This window comes from Enoplosus armatus, chromosome 3 (genome assembly GCF_043641665.1).
Source record: "Enoplosus armatus isolate fEnoArm2 chromosome 3, fEnoArm2.hap1, whole genome shotgun sequence".
Lineage (NCBI taxonomy): Eukaryota > Metazoa > Chordata > Actinopteri > Centrarchiformes > Enoplosidae > Enoplosus > Enoplosus armatus.
In genome coordinates, this window is record NC_092182.1 from 21,428,923 (window position 1) to 21,447,043 (window position 18,121).

The window sequence follows — 18,121 nt, forward strand, 5'->3', positions numbered from 1 at the left end:
AGATTTGCTTTAATGACGAGCCATCTGAGATGTTGTGAGATCCACTTCAAACGTCAGTATCTGCCGGGAGAAACTTGAGAGGGAATATAAGTAAAGAAATTGTATTGATCCCTGGTGGGAAATTGGATTGTTGCAGCAGCAAAAGCAATGGGACTCCAACAGAAAAAAGACAAACAGGAGTATGAAAGAAGCTATAAAATGACACAAAATAATATGAGCAATGAAGCAACCAGCACAATAGAATTATTATGGTTATGGTTTCATGTAAGAAATCATTATGATAAGTTGTAGTGCATGTAAATTGGACTGTATGCTGGTGAAACAGATTAGAGGAGATGACTAAAAAAATAAATGAAACATTTTTGGTTGGTTTGATTTTACCGCATTAGCAGCTTTGCTATCCACTTCCACTTAACTGAACTCATATGTTTTGATTTGAAATAGTGTTGAAGAGTTCTGGTCAAGTCAAGTCAATTTTATTTATATAGTCCAATATCACAATTTGCCTCAGGATCTGTATACAACACCCTCTGTCCTTAGACCCTCGATTGGAATGAGGAAAAACTCAAAAAACCTCAGGAGGAGCAACAGAGGAGGGATTCCTCTCTGGACGGACAGACATGCAATAGATGTCGTGTGTACAGAATAGACTCAACACACACCACAACTGTTTATCTGCTCTGTCATTACTGAAGGCAGTGAGTCAAGGGGAAGTTCAGTGAGCATCGACAGACTTGGGACTGAGCTCTCTTTAGTCCTCTGAGCTTTCAGGAAAATAATATCTGCAAAACTTCACTTTTCTTCTTGGTCCAATACAAAAGTGCTTTAACTAAAGTCAGTTGTTATTTGTCTGATATTCTTTTTTAAGTATTTGTGAAAGTGAAAGTGAGTGAAAGGGACACACACAGAGACAACATTGCTGGGTAGCATCTCCATCTCTCTACAGTTACTTCTACTACTAAAGCTACATGCTGCTAGTCATTGTATATTGTTTGTAATTGGTGTGTGAGTAGACATATTGCTTTAATTCAAAATTAGTTTGTACAACTAAGGTCCACCACTATTGAGGCAGGTACTGGTTCCTTTGGAGGCCAATTTTTGCACTATGTTCTCCCCTGCTGTTGTTGTGTGCATGATTGCAGCGATCATCTCAATCGTTCAGAGAATTCACATCATTAAAAACAGTTTGCTTTAACGTGCATGTGATTAATTCATTATCAGAGAATAGTAAAAAGAAATGTTTATTTAGAATTAGCCAATTAATGGTGCATTCACAGCATGAAGGGCTCCCACCTACACAATAGTACATTAGCCCCTTTGAATAATAGAAAATATCTATCAGTATCGATATTGGTGATTTTGACCCTGGAATTACTTGACATCGGCTCTACAGCTGAAACTATTCAATGAATAGTCAATGAATCAACTATTTGATTGACAGAGAATTAATTGGCAACAATTTTGATAATCAAATCATAATGTTTGTTAGTCGCAGCTCTTTAACAAATGACAATCATGTTCCTTATCAATTAATCAGCTTGTTATTTTCTCAATAAATCTATGAATTTTTCTGTGACAAATGCCCAGTTTTCAAGTGCCCAAGATGCCATACTCAAATTGCTTGTTTTACAGTTCATAATCCACAGATATTCTTTTTTTTTTCATATATGACAAAGAAAAACATTAAATTCTCACATTTCAGAGGCTGAAACACGCATGTGTTTGGCTTTTTTGCTTGAGAAATGACTGAAACGATGAATTATTTATCAAATAGTTGTCGATTAATCTTCTGTGATTAACCGACTAATTGTTTAAGCTATAAACTGTTATATATATGGCAAGGTTGAAGGTCGGAGCCTACCATTTCAGTTCACATTATTGAATCAGTTTTGAGGATCCTGCTGGCGCTGTCCATTACCTGCGGTGCTGAAACTGATGAATCAAACCAGCTTTACAACCATTTTCTAATTCTGACGGCATGCCACATGTAACGTGATAACGTGAAATTTTACATTTTTCAATGCAGGTTGGTACAGACTTCATTATATCAGCCTCAAACAAGTGGCCGTGGCCAGCTAGTTGGAGCCAAAAGTGCCAGTTCCCCTCACCGGCTCACTCCAGTCGTGGAGCGTGGTGTTGCGTTTTCCCCGTATCCGTTGCCCCAATTCTGCAACGCCTGAAGGGTAATTTTCTTACGCTCTCTGAGCTATTAAAGGTTAAATTACGTCGTGGGCGTAGCGGCTCCTTGTAATGGCGACCGTGCCGTAGATGTGCCTAGGTTTGTGAAAATGAAACGAAGAAGAAGTTATTTCTTTTAAGTTAAACGCCGAGGTTCCCCGGAGGAGGACTTTGCGTCTACAACCATCATCTTTATAAGTGGTAAACTTAGCTGTACTTTTGAACTTTTGTGCCCTTTGAAATGATGAAGCTCAAGTCAAACCAAACCCGGACGTACGACGGGGATGGATACAAGAAGCGGGCCGCCTGTCTGTGTTTCAGGAGCGAGACCGAGGAGGAGGTGAGTCCGGTGATGTTGCTGTCTGGTGGGCCAAGCTAACATTAGCTTAGTAGCTGCTGTTAGGGTCTTCTCTGTCTGTAAATCGGTACATTTATCAACACAGCTGTAGTTTTTTCTCAGCTGGAAACTATGACTCACCCGTTTCATAGACCCTTGTATTGTCTTCTTATGTTGTGCATTAAACGTTAGTTTTGAGCTCGTACTTACCCAAGTGTTATGTAAGCCTCTTTAGCTGTGCTATAGCAACCTCGGGTTTTTCGACCCAGCGTACTCGGAGTCAACCTGTTAGCTGATTGCTAATGCTAACGTTAGCTTGCTAACTAGCCGTGTTGCTGTTGTGGGCAGCCGGCTCTCGGCCAGCGACCACAGCCCACAGCACAGGCTGTGATGAGTGGTGACTATCATAATGAGATGCGGCCGGATATAAAGCATTGTTTAGCTCTATAAAGTGACAGGCTAAGATTTTTATCTGCTCATGTTACGGATGATTTGGCGAGCTAAGTAACTGTTAGTGTGTTAGCGTTAATGCAACCGGTATTGCTAGCCAAACATTGGACTGATTTGTAGGTATTAGCTGTGCTAGCTTCAGCCAAAAGACAGCACTGGTAGTGATACCCAGATAGCTTACATTACTTTATGTTATTGTTTCCTGAATGACTTAAAATTATTCTAATATTTGGATCACCCACACGGCTTGATGACAAACTCGAAACCTGTTTTGTTGTGTATGAATTTCACCACGTAGTTAACATAACTGTTACTACTCGGTACCTTCGTGCGCTCTCCCACGAAAATCACTCAAAGTAGCCTGGAAAGGGTTATTTGAGATCAGAGGCGATTTGGGAAGCTGATGTCCCGTCAACAACACGCACAAAGATGTCTTTGTAGTGGAACATTTTTAACAAGGAAGGAGACGAATTGAGACTAAACTAATTCCCCATTCTGGTTGAAATAGAAGCCAGACTGTGAACATGGGTTGTTGATTACAGGAAACACATCAGTATGACCTGCACGTAGCTAGAAACTTTTACCAGACTGTAGTCTACCAGATCGGCATTCAGCCAAGCCTCAGCTTTTTTCCAACAGATTGTTGACACCATGAACTCACCATACTTGAATGGGGAAAAAAAGCAAACTCAGTGACTCATACTCTAGCTATTGAACAGATTTGTATGATTTGCTCACAATATCCAGCTGGATAACGTGGCTCCAGGCCACTCCAGTGGTAATTTTGATAGTTTTAAGTGTCATAGTTGACAGGTAGCCGTTGTGTCACATGTTGGGGTTTGGCTCTTCTTGCATCTATTACTAACAGATCACTGATCTGTCTTGCTCAAGCAGCAACACTTGTGTAATGTGAACACACACCAATGAACATTATTAACTAACAACATTGAGTAAGACTGAAATGCGTAACCGGTCTTGCATGGGATGCTTTGCAGGTGCTGCTGGTGAGCAGTAGTCGACATCCTGACAAGTGGATAGTTCCTGGAGGGGGAATGGAGCCTGAGGAGGAGCCCAATGTTGCTGCAGCTCGAGAAGTGTGTGAAGAGGTTGGTTATGGATCTATTTTTCATAATTATTATAAATATTTTAAGCCTATAATGTGGGGCCCAATATAGGCTTTTCCTTGTAACTGACTAATGTTGTCAGATAAGCATTCCTATGTAGAGTGTGCACTGGTAAACTTTACTTGACCCTTGTATCCGAAACATGGGTGTGAAACATGCCTTGCTAGACTTACTTCATAGCCAGGAATATTGTTCTGAGAATGGATTTCCATTTGCAGCGTGGCTCATAAGAAGTATTGTATTTCATTTCTATTAAATCACGTCTGTATTTAACACTGGGCCTAATACCTCGCTCTCAAAACCCATTTCGTCAGTGCAGTCATCCTGTTTGCATGAACAGAGAGAGAGAGCCTAGCAACATGTAAGCTGTATCATAGCATCACGTTACAAAGCAGTGTTTAAGTGTCAAAGGAGGTCACACTGAGATTGAACACTGGCTACCCAGCGGTTGCACTACAGCTACTGAAGGAAAACAATCAGCTTTCATTCTTTCTATGTTTCAGACAGTTCTATTTTTACAACAGCAGCCTTGTTACAAAAGCATTTTGAAAGACAAAATGTGTCGTGTGTGTGTGTGTGTTGGGGAGGATAGGTAGCAATTAGTAAACAGTTCTGAAGCTCATTGGAAATCAATACCCTGCTCATACCGCCTACGTCCATCCCTTAAATCAGGTATCCACCTTGTGTACATGCTGTTCATCGCTTGGGCATTTCAATCAGAATGGCGACAGGTCACTGAAGACACTGAATCACACCCGGCTGTCAGCTCTTGGCTGGTCACTGACCATATAAAGCCTATTCTCTGTGTGTGATCCATCACACTGATGGATGCTGATATCATCCCTTATCCTGGCTCCCACTGTTTGGTAGCTTTGACGGTTGCAGGATGCTGCACTTGCCAACACATTTCCACAGGGTCAAAAGCAATGTCACATCACTACTGAGGTTTGTTAAAAGTGCTAAAAGGCCGTATTCAGAAACTTTTGTGGTGACTTTGAGTGGTACCCAATGCATCACCATGTACTGTGGCTTCCTAAGCCTCTTATTGGACGGTGGTGTAACATGACATATCCTAATCCTGGCAAGCTTATTCTGATGACCAGATGAGCGGTGAGTGATTGCTTATGCCTGTGGGTTTGGAGTCTGACAGTGAAGACACAGCACTCAGGAACAGGCCAAAGGTTACAGAGGCTTCCTTTGTCTGTCTGACTGTTCACAATCTCTGCTTATGCTCAGTAGACGTACGTTGCACCAAGAAGACACAGGAGTAGATTGCATAACTTGTAATGCAGCCTCAATGCTGCACAGCCTCTTCCAAAATGATACCCAGTAGCCTTCAGTTACACGAATGCTTGAGTTGTGAGACGTTTTCCATCTCCTAAAAACATACAGGTTGACTTTTGGCCTATTACTTAATCCTTGGCACGTCTTTGGGGTTTCTAGTGGTTGGCCTGTTCTTTTGCATATGATCTTGCTGAAGGCCTGAAGAGTCCAGTGCGGTCCGATCCACAATCCCTGGTACAGTGTGTGCAGTCAACATTTATTTATAGACTGAAACTGGAACCTGAAGAAGCTGCAAAGATGTCAGCAAGTGCCCTGGCTCTGTATCCAAACCTGACCTACTACTCACCTCTGGGAGTTAAGATCTACCTTGCAGATTATTTTTGTTATTTGAATATGTTTTAAAGGTAACAAGCAGTGAGAAATGGTTAAAGTTGACCTCTCTCTAGGAAAGGTTGTGACATTAGGATTATGGGCAGAGTAACGGCAACTGACAGCAAAGCGGTTATTCTGTCGTTTGTTTTGACCTTTTCACATGATCTTTTGTGGTTCTCCAAACATCGTGTAGAGAAGCTGTCAGTATGTGGCAGTAAGTGATAGCTGAACAGAGGTGTTGACTGTGTATTTTGCAGCTGTAGAATTTAGAACCACAACAATTAGTCGATTAATCGACTGACAGAATATTATGGTAATTGAATTAATAAGTACCAAACTTTCGGTGGAGCCAGCTTCTCAAATGTGTCAATTTGGTTTTAGATAATTGTGGATTAAATATCTTTTGGGTTTTTTACTGTTGGTAGGACAAAACAAGACATGTGAGACATGGGTTCGGGAGATTGTGAGGGGCTTTTTGCTTTATTTTCTTTTTTATTAATTAATATAGAAAAAAGCTTGCAGACTAAATCAATAATGAAAATAACCGTTGTGTAATTGTACCTGTAGTTTGAGTTACAATTGGTTATGAAAGTTAAAGACCTGAACTCTTTGTGACTCAAACAAATGTTATCTTAGTGTTTGGTAAATTAGACCTCATTGCACTGAAGTGTGAATTTAATGAAGAGAGAATCAGTACATGCAGGACATGACTTCAGCTTCTGGTCAAATTAAGTGAGAGTATTTTTGTATACGATTTACGTTATTTTGAGGATTCAGCAACAACCCTGGAATTAGATGGAGTGAATTTGCAGGGGATAGAAACAATCTTATAATGCAATGTAATCCACTGCAATGCAAACACAAACTACAGTTTCAAAATGACCATACAAATGAAATCAGTCTCTGACACACAAAACACTACACAAGGTTCAGAAATGTAGTTATTCAGGCTATTAGATTGCATTTCATTATACAGGTGTTGTGTTTTGTATTGATTGTTGTCTGCTGTAACTGTATCCTGTGTATTTTCGCACAATTTCAAATCATTTTCCTATCTTTTACAGGCCGGTGTGAAGGGGACTTTAGGTCGCTTAGTCGGAGTATTTGAGGTGATGTTTGTTTGCTGTCCTTTTATTTCTTTTTGATCCTCAAATGTCAACATACTGTGCAGCATGTTTGTGATTGAGAAGTGAAAATATGATCATTTTGTTTCCCCTACAGAACCAAGAGAGGAAACACAGAACCTACGTCTATGTTCTTATTGTAACGGAAGTGCTGGAGGACTGGGAGGACTCGGTCAACATTGGTAAAGCACTGCATTTGTTTACTTGTCAAATTGGGGATCATACGGACAAAGTTCTCAGGCAGTCACATGCCGTCTGTAGCTTTATTTTTGTTTCCCAGGCTTTGCGCCTGCCCTTGTGATTTTCACTTTAATGCTACAGTATTGATAATTAGTCAAAACCTGTTTTCTTCATTTTTTCATTCTCGTGCTGACCCTCGCACGTCTTAACTTGCTCCACAATGCTGTCTTGTTCTGTCAACAGGGAGAAAAAGGGAATGGTTTAAAATAGACGATGCCATACAAGTGTTGCAGTGTCACAAGCCTGTGCAGGCCACCTACTTCGAGGCTCTCCAGGAGAGTTGCCTGACCAGTAACGGAACACCTTTGGTGGCCACGATAGGTGGGGACCTCTCCCCTACCTACAGCATCAATCAGAGCTCCGTCTCGGGTATCAGATAACTAAAACCATAACTCTGACACCCCCAGGAGCTTTCGCCACCACTTGCGCTCTTACTTGTGTCATGTCATTTCTCTTTCACTTTTGTCTCAATAACATGGTTTGCCTTGCCAACTCCTTTGTGCCAGAACTGTGGCACAGACTTGATGACAAGTGTTGGGTGAATAGTCTGAAACACTTTGTAAATGTAAATGTAATTTTTGACCCCTCTCTTTTTTTCTTTTTACTGACAACTGCATGAAATGTCCCCTCGCTCCCTCTGTCCTTAACGCGCCCTTAGCGTGGTGTTTATTGAATGCAAGAACTACTTTTTACTGTTGTAATGTAAAAGTGTATACTTAGTGCTTAAGCTGAAGGCTTTTGGTGGTCTTTTTAACGTTTCCTCCATTTTTGGTTATTTTTCTGTGAATGAATGTGCCCATTAGTGTACTCCCTCCCCTGTTATAAGGATAGGAAATGTTGTCTGTATCTGAATGAACAGAATTGTGGGAAGTGACTTGTCTTGCATGAGCACAGTTTTGTTGTGTCTGACTCGCTCGAGTGACCTGATGCCGACTGTGCAACAGACTTCTGGTAAGGTCTTTGGATTCTCTTCATTTTGGTCCTAATCGTGGTTGTTGACGTCTCTTTAATCAGAAGGATACGGCCCCTGACTAGTTTTTCAATTTCAAGTGTCCAGTGTGTTTCTCTCTTATTTGGGAAGCTAGCCAAGCACTACACGTTTCACTCTCAAACGGAGCATATTTACTGTAAAGAGGGTGAAAGAATGTCAACGTACAATGTAAGATGAACCACCTTCCTCCTCAGTGTCTTTACCTCCTTTTAATCCCTTTTTTGTTTTCTTTTTAAAAATGCTTTCCTGTGACTGACTACAAAGTCTTTCTCCACATGCTGAGAGGGTAGAAGTAGTGGATTTCAAAATCATGGACTTGTAATTTCAAAATTCAACACATATCACTTAAGTTATTAAAACCCAATTCCACATTTTACTCCTCACATTCAGTTTGGTTAAAAGAAATTGTTTACATTGTGTTCGTAACATAGCACAGGTGACTTTAGTGGGCACTTTTCATTATCGTCATGGTTTTTTTTTTTTTTTTTTTTTTACCCTTCCCTTAGTATTTAATCTGCATCCCCAAAAACACTCAAAACACCTGCTTGACATTGAAAGTAATGGAATCTATAATGCTGTCTTTGGCAAGATGCAGAACAAACAAGCCTTGTACAGTTTGAGACCTCGTTTTTAACATGTAAAATGCTTTTGGATACTAGTTTTTGTTTTTTTGTTTTTCTCTCTAACGTCTGGCAAAAGTCTCTTTAGCCGAGCTGCGTCACGTGGCCTCGATGTGACGTGAGGCAGCTGGCTCAATACTGTGAAACTGGAGGCGCTGTAGATAGCATGTTAGAGGTTTTTATTGTAAATTGTTTATTTCTGTATAGATCAAAGGTGAGAATACAAATGACAAAACGCCTCTTACACATCTGTGAGTAGTACATGTAATTTTCAACTGAGGCTGGAGGAACTGATTGAACTCATGGCGTTGGTTTTGGAGCTGTTGGGAATTTTCTCTTGAGATAGCATACTGTACATCTGAGGCTAAAGAACAAGGAATGTGGCTGTGGATGTAGGTGAGAGTGAAGAGCCTATTTATAATTGAATATTCTCAAAATCCTTACATTTATTTAGACCACAACAAATTTGTAACGGTAAGGGATTACTATCTTAGGTGCAGTCTGAGTTGCCAGTTTAGAAGTAAAGCACACCTGAAGTCCTTTTCAAGCCAGCAGCTGTTTCACTATCAGTGTAGTTTCCCATATAGGGTTTCTTTTATTGGTCTTTTGCAAAAACTTAAACCACTTTGCCATTTGGGGGCAGTAGAAAAAGGCTGTAAACACAACATTGATGTTTTATCATTTTTTAAAGTTTATATGGTGAACAAGGCAAGTAGTTGCCTATTTACACCTCTGGCATGTATGGAGCAACATTCGCATTCATTTGGCGTTGTGTTTGTGTCCATCTGTTAAATCTAAGTCCAATATTCACTTGTCGTTTAGCTCAGTTTTGGTCTCCCATCAATTCCTGTAGGAAATATTATCCTGAGCTACTAAATGGTCTATTCGCTAACTTTGTCCACATTCTCATGATAGGCAGGTAGCAAACAATTGGCTTTTATAGCTTTTTGTTGCTGAAAACCGCTGCCTGCTATGGTTGAAAACACTGGGATTGAGCTAAAACATAAAAGTTGTGGGCCAGAAAACCAAAACACTGAGCTGGAAGATGCTAAATAGCTAAGACTCGAGGGAGCTGTAGTTTGTGAATGCTAATAAAATAAGTAAAAGTTGTTTTATCTTTGTTAAACTGATTTGATGCTCAAAGTTTACTATCCAGTACAGTAGCAGATGCATATTTAACTTTGAGTATGAACAGAGGACTCCAGTATCGTGATTCAGCCGTCCAGAAACTGATGAAAAAAAGCCTTCATGGGAAATTACATTGAGAACGGAAAGCTAGTGGATCAAAAGCATGGTCCTTTTCTCATTAATTGTTAGAGGCCAGCCAATAGAGCTTTAGGAAGACTCCTATTATTGGCCGCTATATAACCCTTGAATGAAAACGTTTATTCCTGAATGACAGTATATGTGAAAGGAGTCTCCTTCGCAACAGTTTGAGACTTTAAACAGATTTTATTGCTGTGTATCAGAAAGGTGTGGTGGCCAAAGTCTTGCTTTATGATACCCTATCTGGCACTTCATGTGAGATTTTCGTGTTGATTAGACCTTTTTTAGTCTTCATCGAAATGTGCAATTGGATGTGAAGGGGATGAACCTGTATATGGCTTTAAAAAAAAAATCTAAAACGTATCCCTGAGTAATTGGCGAGGATTTCATTCACTCTTGATGGTTTGCTGCGGTGGACAGGTACTGTCAAAATGAATGTGAGGAGGATTTCTACAAGTAACAGCCAGTGACTTAATTATTAATGACCACTTGTTCTTTATCCATATTTCTTTCTTTCTGTTTGTACTTTAATCTGTTGTGTTATTGACAAGCTAATGTCTTGTATATAGCTAACACAGCTCCCTTACAGCCAGAGGACACACTTTGGCTTTGGTCAATAAAGATTAGTGTCCTTTTTTTTTTTTTTAACAACTCCCTTCTAAGAGAAATTCAGGCAGTTCCTGTTATAAATAAAGTGATGTAGGCTGAGTTCAGGAGGGAAATTATGAAGTAAATGTCTCCACAATAAGCACGTGGAGGTACGATGAAGCAAACGCATGTACCCTGTCTCCCTGGAGCTCTCTATCATAATTGGCTCGTTTGTATATGAAGCTTCTGAACTTGGGGTAAAACCAGGATGAATTATTGAGAGAACAAAGTCACTTCCTTTTTTTTTTTTTTACCAAAGGTGATGGTTTAAACATGTATTGCCCCATCTAGTGGCCAAAGCTAAAATATTAAAAGCACATCACTTTGCAGCTGAGGATTGTAACATTCAGTTTCTTCTTAGCGTGATGGTCAGATGGCCATTTTCATAACTGAATGACTTTAATAATTAGAAAATAATTATAAATTGAAGCTGTTAAAAGATTTTCCCCAAATACTTGCAATTGAGTAACCAACTAAACACACATGCACTTCTAGCCGTTGACCTCAGCCTTGAAGTTACATACTCGTAATTGTGTTCTCCAAGGTAAATGTGTCACTGGAATTTTCTTTTCCTCTCTTTTGTCATTTGGGACTGTGGAATAAAACCAGTGCGAGAAGACTGAAGATTGTAATATAAATGTGCCAACAAATAAACACCAGTATTTCACATTCAGGCCGGTGTCGTTTGAGTTCATGTCGGTGAGATTTCTTTGTTAGTGCCTGCAGCACTCTCTTCTTACAGTAATACTGCTATAGACTTTATATAATCGTCAAATCAATCCTCTTATCTATAGATTTGTATACTAGACTCACTGAACTGGGATTTCCTTTTTATGTACCATGCTTCATAAATCAGTGGTCCGTGTCATAACTCTTATTACTCTGTCACCATTCCATACTACACACTACTATATGCTAATCTTTACAGTATACTATGTGCACTTAGTATGAAATAGATCAACACACATACAGTATATTTTTTGTTTTATTTATTTCCCAAGACCTTTCTGGAGCTGTCTGACCACCATAGACAATATTTTTAAGCTGTGGGTAGATCCTCTAACTTTGTCCCAAATCCATACTACCTACTGGTTTTTAAGCATATTATAAATCCATTGATTTTTGAATGTGCTGTTGAACAGCCTTCTTCCACAATGCACTGCACAAAATACAGGAGCTGCTCTCAGCTGGGAAGAATTTAAATTAATTGTGGATGGTGGAGAAACAGCTCCAGAAAACAACAAAAGTATTACATTTTTTGGAAAATGTTTGCTGTCTCTGTGAAGTTTAATTGGCAGTTAAATTCTAAAGTTGTGGTTTGATGTTTGACGGCACAAGTATCATTTCATGATAGAATAAAAGCCCTCTAAAGCTGTTCCCTGTACTTTAGAAGCAGACTTCACGTTATTCTATATAATTCTATAAAGTACTTAGCAAAGACCCCTCACACGCGCACTTTAACCCCTCCCGCTTGATAAAACCCAGGCTGAAGTTGGTGGAGCTAGGCTTGCGATTACACAAGGTCACCAAATCTATATACTAATAAAAAGTGCAATGTGTGCCGCCCTAACAAGTGCAACACAGATGGGTGTGTACCGAGGGTGGGTCCTCAAGTGGCCTCATTCTTATCAGACCCATCTCCTTTGGCTAGTTATCATGAGCACAACTACACAACAGTAATGGCTGATTTCCATTCAGCTGCTTGTTTCAGGGTCCTGGTGATGTGCATGCTGGGTCTTTGGGACACTTGAGTAATGCCTTCATTAACATTATTAACACCTGTGCTTTTCCCTCTATGACAAGTCAAAACATCTGTTGTGAAAAAAGGCCTATTGAGCTTATGGAGTCTGATGGAGGATCAGCGCTCGTAACCACAAGTACTCGTCCTCCCTTTACCACCTCATTAATGATCAGAGAATTACGTCATTTTACACCGTCTCACTTTATCCTGTTGCATGTTCTGTAGTACATCTGGGTCTACACGTCCTCTTGACTTCACGCTTAATTCTAAACCTGCTGACTAACTTCCCACTGAAGAAAAAAAATCTGAAGTTGTATGAAACAAACTTTTAAAATCATCATCAACCCCATTAATAGAAACAATACTGATGCAGACGAGTTGTATTTTGATTTTCTTTATTGTACAGAAAGTTAAATTTACTGAGGCTGCTGTCCTCTGCCGCGTCCGAAGCCACCTCTCTGCAACAAGGAAAGGTTTTGGTCAGTACATCAGTTCAACAGAAGAATAAAGTTTTATAACTACACTAAATTTAGCTTGCTGGCATTCCTTATTGAACCCATTATAAAACCACACCAGCAAGCAAACAACAGTTTCAAAGGAGGATTGTTGGACATTCTTGTTGTATAATTGTTGAACAAAACAATCATTTGCCGCAACAGAAAAAAAATAATAATTCAAGACCAAAACTATGTTCGTGTCTTACCCAATAAAAATACCCACAAAGGGAAATTTGAGAAGAATAATTCTAGGGTTTAGGTTTTACAGTGAAAATTTGGCAGTAGTACTTACGAACTGGAACTCTGTGGCGGCTCCAGCACCGGCCTCTGCTTTCTTGTCAGCACCAGCTGAAGTTATGAATTAACACGTCAGCCAACAACTTTCATATCTTAAGCTTCACATTATCCACCAGAAACTAGCTAAATACACATAATGTTAAGTTAATTCTGAGAAAGTATTTGTATTATGACATGTTTTCTTGACACTGTCACATCATTGAATCTTCGCATTTCAGTCTCAAGAATAAATTGTTGGTAATTACAGAGCATTCTCAAATGCATAACACCATCTTAAAAATGTATCTACCACGCACAGAGTTTTAAGACTTGTTGCTCATTTCAACTATTAAAACAGCACAAGACCACAAAGGTAACTCTGTTCATGAGGGTGACTAGTAATGTTAGAAGTATACTTACGGGGTGCAGCAGATCGCCTGTATGCATCTCTGTCAGCCTCCCCACGGTTAAGGCGGGCGGGTCTCTCTCCTTCCATTCCTGCAAAAATAAACAAGTAAATTTTAGCTTATGATTACAGGTTATTTTAAGTTGTTCAGTCTTAATGCCAAGGGATCTCACTAAATACACAGATTATATATGACCAACTTGAAGTAAGAAAATGAAATTGTTATTGTTCCAATGATGGAATTTCAGCCGTTAACTGTCTGATAATGTGGAGCGTGACTGCAGACTGGACACCAACTCCAGTTCTGAGCGGGGATTTTTCCCTTCAGTATAGCTGCCTGTTAGTTTGCCCCGCGGGAGGGGTGAAGCGCCACACTCTGATTTCAGAGAGAATGAAATGGATTCAAGGTTATATTTTACTTTTCCTCCAAGTTCAACAAAGCCAGCTAGTAAGAGACGGTACGAGCACTTTTACCAAATGCCCTTTGAACAAGCAGAACATTAACTTGCAGAAATGCGACTGCTCTGCCTGCTGTCAAGTTCCTGTTCCATGTAAATCCACATCCGGTATGTTTTACACAGACATACGGAGCTTCTAATGCTAATAGCGAATTGTTATGAACGAGCTATGTATCTGAATATTAGAGGGATTCTTGCAGACTGAGACCACCCAGTAGCTGTCCAGCTGTTAGTGCCTTCACATCAGCAGGAGGGGATCAATGAAATTAAGGTTATTGCAAACAAGTTTACAATAAATTCATGTATTATTTTAGTCTAAGGACAGTGAAGGCTCTCCAAATCAAAAATACAATTTTAAAACATTTTCCTTTTCACATTTTCGTTTTGAGAGATTAATATTCCACATCGGTGCACCATTACCTAAAAGCTAAGTTTTCTGGGGATCCACTCAAGGATTCCTGTTTCATGTTAGATACTAAATAAATGATGCGAAGCATCAGCTGCTCTGAATAAAGGTGTCCGATCCTGCAGGACCACACTTCAGTTGTAAATCAGATTCAGCAGTGAAATCAACAACTGGACTTGAACAGATGCAAAACAAGATGATTAACACATCTGCCATATAAAGTCAGCTGCTTTGTAATAGGCCTAGAGGAACGCAGTCTAATCTGACATCTTATTTAATTCCCCTTATCGTTCAATTGAATACAATGGATAAGGAAATTAGACATTTTAAGTGAACACACATGTACTTTAATGGCATGTGATTCTCATAAATTTCAGTCCTTCCTACTTAATTCAGCATAAACTCTTATTGCAACTTGATTGGCAGCTGGTTGCATTTTCCATTTTTATAATTATATAAAGTATTTCAGTTACAAGTCATCTCAAGCTAGTACACAACTGGAAACAAGTATTAGATCTACACTGAGCAAAGGCTGCAGTCTTTTGACTCCATGATGTTAATCTCTTTGGAATGCTTCCACTCAGCAGATTTACATCAACAGCTAATGACATGTAGGGTTTTTTTGGTAGAGAAAACTAGAGACATCAATACATTAGTATTCTAGTGGCATTGGCTGATAGTAGCTTTAGAAAGCAACATTAATTAATTATCACTTCCAGTATTCTGCAGATTGTGGCATTGGCTTTTGAGAAGTACGTTCCCTTTTCAAAAGACAAACGCAAGCAACATTCAACCAACACCACATTACATGTATGCCAGTGAGCTTACCCTTGGGCCTGGGCCTTGCGGTCTCAGGGCGGGTCTGGCGGCGCAGGGTGGCGGGCACAATCTCAGGGGGAAGGTGGAGGAAGTCTCTCAGGTACTGAATACCTTCATTGGTGAGGTACCAGTAAAAATGACGCCAGGCAAATTGCTCCTTGACATACCCACAGGACTTCAAGGACTGGAGGAAAAGCACACACATGTAGTTGTCACACTGGGTAGAGTACCATCAACTCCTCTCACGTAAGCATATACTACACTGTCCTTTCAGGAAATGGTTCTTAAATTTCAGCCATGCCTCCCCTATAGAAACTGAAAAAAGAAAATGTCATGCCCACCCACCTTACCACATATAGTTGTTTTTTAACAAAAAGAAGCCCTATATAGTTTTATTTATAAGCACTTTCATCAAGAACATTGTTTCTTTACAAGCATTATTCCCATTAGGTTCTGTTGTGCAAGTGAAAAACACAAGAGATGCCGACTGACACTTTGGCATCACTGGTTTCTCTTCGCCGTCACACATTTATTTTCCCATGTTTTGCTTTCCTAATAATTCTTCTTCCTTTATTGTATTAAATTGAATCAGACATCTGCAGGACGTCTCTCTTGCAGTTAGGTTTCCTGAACTTGACCTGCTGTTTCTACAAGAGCAATGAACAATCAATGCCTGTACCTGGTTACTTACACTGCCAGATTACTAGTTATTATTCTTTCTGAGAATGTCATCAACCTTCTCTGAAAAAACTACCCTGATAACCTAACCTCAGTACTACCCAGACCTCGAGGTCAACATTGACTACACTTCTGCCACCGAGGCTCTACAGGAAATGGATCACTATACGTCTAAAATACTCGGCCCAGGCTGTATCCACGTAAAAGTACAAACTAGCGATGTCAAGAGTTCAACCTTCATCACCCAGTTTCTCACCTGCATCGCTTTCATCACATGAAGGTTGGGCACATTCTTGTCAGCAAGCTCGGGATGCTTAGCCAAGTGGACATCTTTTTTGGCCACCATGACTCCCTCCTTGAAGAGGAGCTCATAGATAGCAATGCGGTTCTTCTTGGGCATCAGCATCTGTGTTAAGTAACATGTTATACATCAGTTTCCACGAGTAAAGACAGCTTACAATAGCTTCCACTATGGTAACATGCTAGCTGGCTAGCTTGTTAGCCAACTTAGTTACACCTACTGATGCAAGAGAAAGCAGCAGAAAGCATACCAACTAATACTTGATTAAACCAATATACATGTTTTTATTAAAACGTTCAAATCACTAGCAACAATCTTTTATACACGTTATATTCGTTGACCAAGGAGGCCCGCGTTATCACAGAAAGATGGCAGCCGTTCGTGAACATCAGAGCTGGGGTTGGTTCCCCACTTTTAAGCCCAATATCCACGGTAGTAAAACGTTTAAGGCTAAAATGCGTTCACGTATTCTATTGTGACATGAACAACAATCGAAATCCAGACATTATTGTTTTATCGAACATGAGATGTTGAAGATATATTTAGATTACTACGCTGGGTCTGTCTTTACCTTTCCACTTGTGAAGGGACCGGAGCCGGAAGGAACGACGGTAGTTGATCGGGAAGGTTTATTCGCTCGGCCCGGGGCTGCTGGAGACATGTCGCCCCCTGCTGGTGTGGAGTGGAAGACCAGCTTGGTGAATATACAGCAGCATAGTCATAGTGTACCATAGACTGCATTAATTTAGCTATACATAAAACAACGCTTTTACGCAGTGGTGGTAATTTAAAATCAGACATTATATATGAGTAAAAGTACTAATACTTCACAAAATACTCTGTACAAAAAAGTTCTGCATCGAAAATGTAACTTGAGTAAAAGTATGTGAGTATAATCAGAAAGGTTTTGAAAGTACTCAATGCTGCTTATTTTATTAGATTATTATTACTCATACTTTAATGTAAAATCAGCATTTCACTGTTGTAGTCGGTTGAGGTGGAGCTGATTTTTAACTATTTTGTATTGGACTGCAACTAATGATTATTTTCATTCTGGATTAATCTGTTAATTATTTTCTCGATTAATCAATTGATTGGTTTGTAAAACTTCATAAAATAGTAAGAAATTCTGTCACAATTACTCAGAGCCCAAAGTGACACCTTCACAAAGCTTGTTTTGTCCAACCAATAGTACAATAAATAAAATGAACTGATTATAATAATTAAATTAAAAGCGGAACATCTTCACATCTAATTTTCTGTCAATCAACTAATTAATTATTCGACTATTTGTTTCAGCTGTACTTATATAAACTGTTGGGTAGTTTAATTTATAACGAAGCACCATATTTTATAAGCTCTTCATATGTTACATGCAAAAATCTTAATTTGTAAGTAGCAACTAAAGCTGTCGGATAAATGCAGTGAAATAAAAAGTGCTTTCAACACATTTATGCATCCATAATAATAATCCAATGTTACATAATCTAATAATATTATTATATATTATATAGTATAACATTCACAGGGGCTGCAACAGGAGGTGCCGCCACCTACTGTACCAGAGTGTGTGTAACTTCATGACTTAAACATAAAAAAATAAATCTTTATAAAGAAGTTATATTGTGGATATCCTTACATACTTTAACATTTTCAATGAGCATTCAAGACCTTTACTTACAGTGGAGTATATTTACATTATAGTATTGCTACTTTTATTTAAGTGAATGATCTGAATAGTTCCTCCACCTGGGAATAATTAGCAATAATGTGCATGCTAACTAGTAAGCCAAGAATGATAAAATGATAATTCAATTATAAATGTATTGTCATAAATTACAAAGTTGTCTACACAAATTCTGTAGTTTAGTCTACAAAATTAACTTGACAAAAACATTTAATTCC

The 18,121-nt window shown here is 39.3% G+C and overlaps 2 protein-coding genes across 2 annotated transcripts; one reads left to right on the plus strand and one right to left on the minus strand.

Moving 5' to 3' along the window:
• Positions 1–2,289: 2,289 nt before the first annotated feature.
• Positions 2,290–8,288, plus strand: nudt3b (nudix (nucleoside diphosphate linked moiety X)-type motif 3b). Its single transcript, XM_070902726.1, has 5 exons — positions 2,290–2,518; positions 3,961–4,071; positions 6,810–6,854; positions 6,967–7,051; positions 7,293–8,288. Exons 1-5 carry the CDS (start codon positions 2,420–2,422, stop codon positions 7,487–7,489), a joined length of 537 nt encoding a protein of 178 aa, XP_070758827.1. The 5' UTR covers positions 2,290–2,419; the 3' UTR covers positions 7,490–8,288.
• A 4,465-nt stretch (positions 8,289–12,753) lies between these two features.
• rps10 (ribosomal protein S10) lies at positions 12,754–16,841 on the minus strand. The gene is made up of 6 exons (XM_070902559.1): positions 16,788–16,841; positions 16,172–16,321; positions 15,247–15,421; positions 13,569–13,646; positions 13,165–13,220; positions 12,754–12,833 (listed from the first exon to the last, which is right to left on the minus strand). Exons 2-6 carry the CDS (start codon positions 16,319–16,321, stop codon positions 12,792–12,794), a joined length of 501 nt encoding a protein of 166 aa, XP_070758660.1. The 5' UTR covers positions 16,788–16,841; the 3' UTR covers positions 12,754–12,791.
• Positions 16,842–18,121: the final 1,280 nt, after the last annotated feature.

Bases quoted from the DNA above. Each gene is read 5' to 3' on its own strand.
- rps10 (XM_070902559.1), bottom strand. From the start codon at position 16,321: ATGCTGATGCCCAAGAAGAACCGCATTGCTATCTATGAGCTCCTCTTC. The intron at 15,422-16,171 runs GTGAGAAACTGG...CTTTTCCTCCAG, and splicing joins ATGTGATGAAAGCGATGCAG to TCCTTGAAGTCCTGTGGGTA. The intron at 13,647-15,246 runs GTAAGCTCACTG...TTATTTTTGCAG, and splicing joins CGCAAGGCCCAGGCCCAAGG to GAATGGAAGGAGAGAGACCC.
- nudt3b (XM_070902726.1), top strand. From the start codon at position 2,420: ATGATGAAGCTCAAGTCAAACCAAACCCGGACGTACGACGGGGATGGA. The intron at 2,519-3,960 runs GTGAGTCCGGTG...GATGCTTTGCAG, and splicing joins GGAGCGAGACCGAGGAGGAG to GTGCTGCTGGTGAGCAGTAG. The intron at 6,855-6,966 runs GTGATGTTTGTT...TTTCCCCTACAG, and splicing joins GCTTAGTCGGAGTATTTGAG to AACCAAGAGAGGAAACACAG.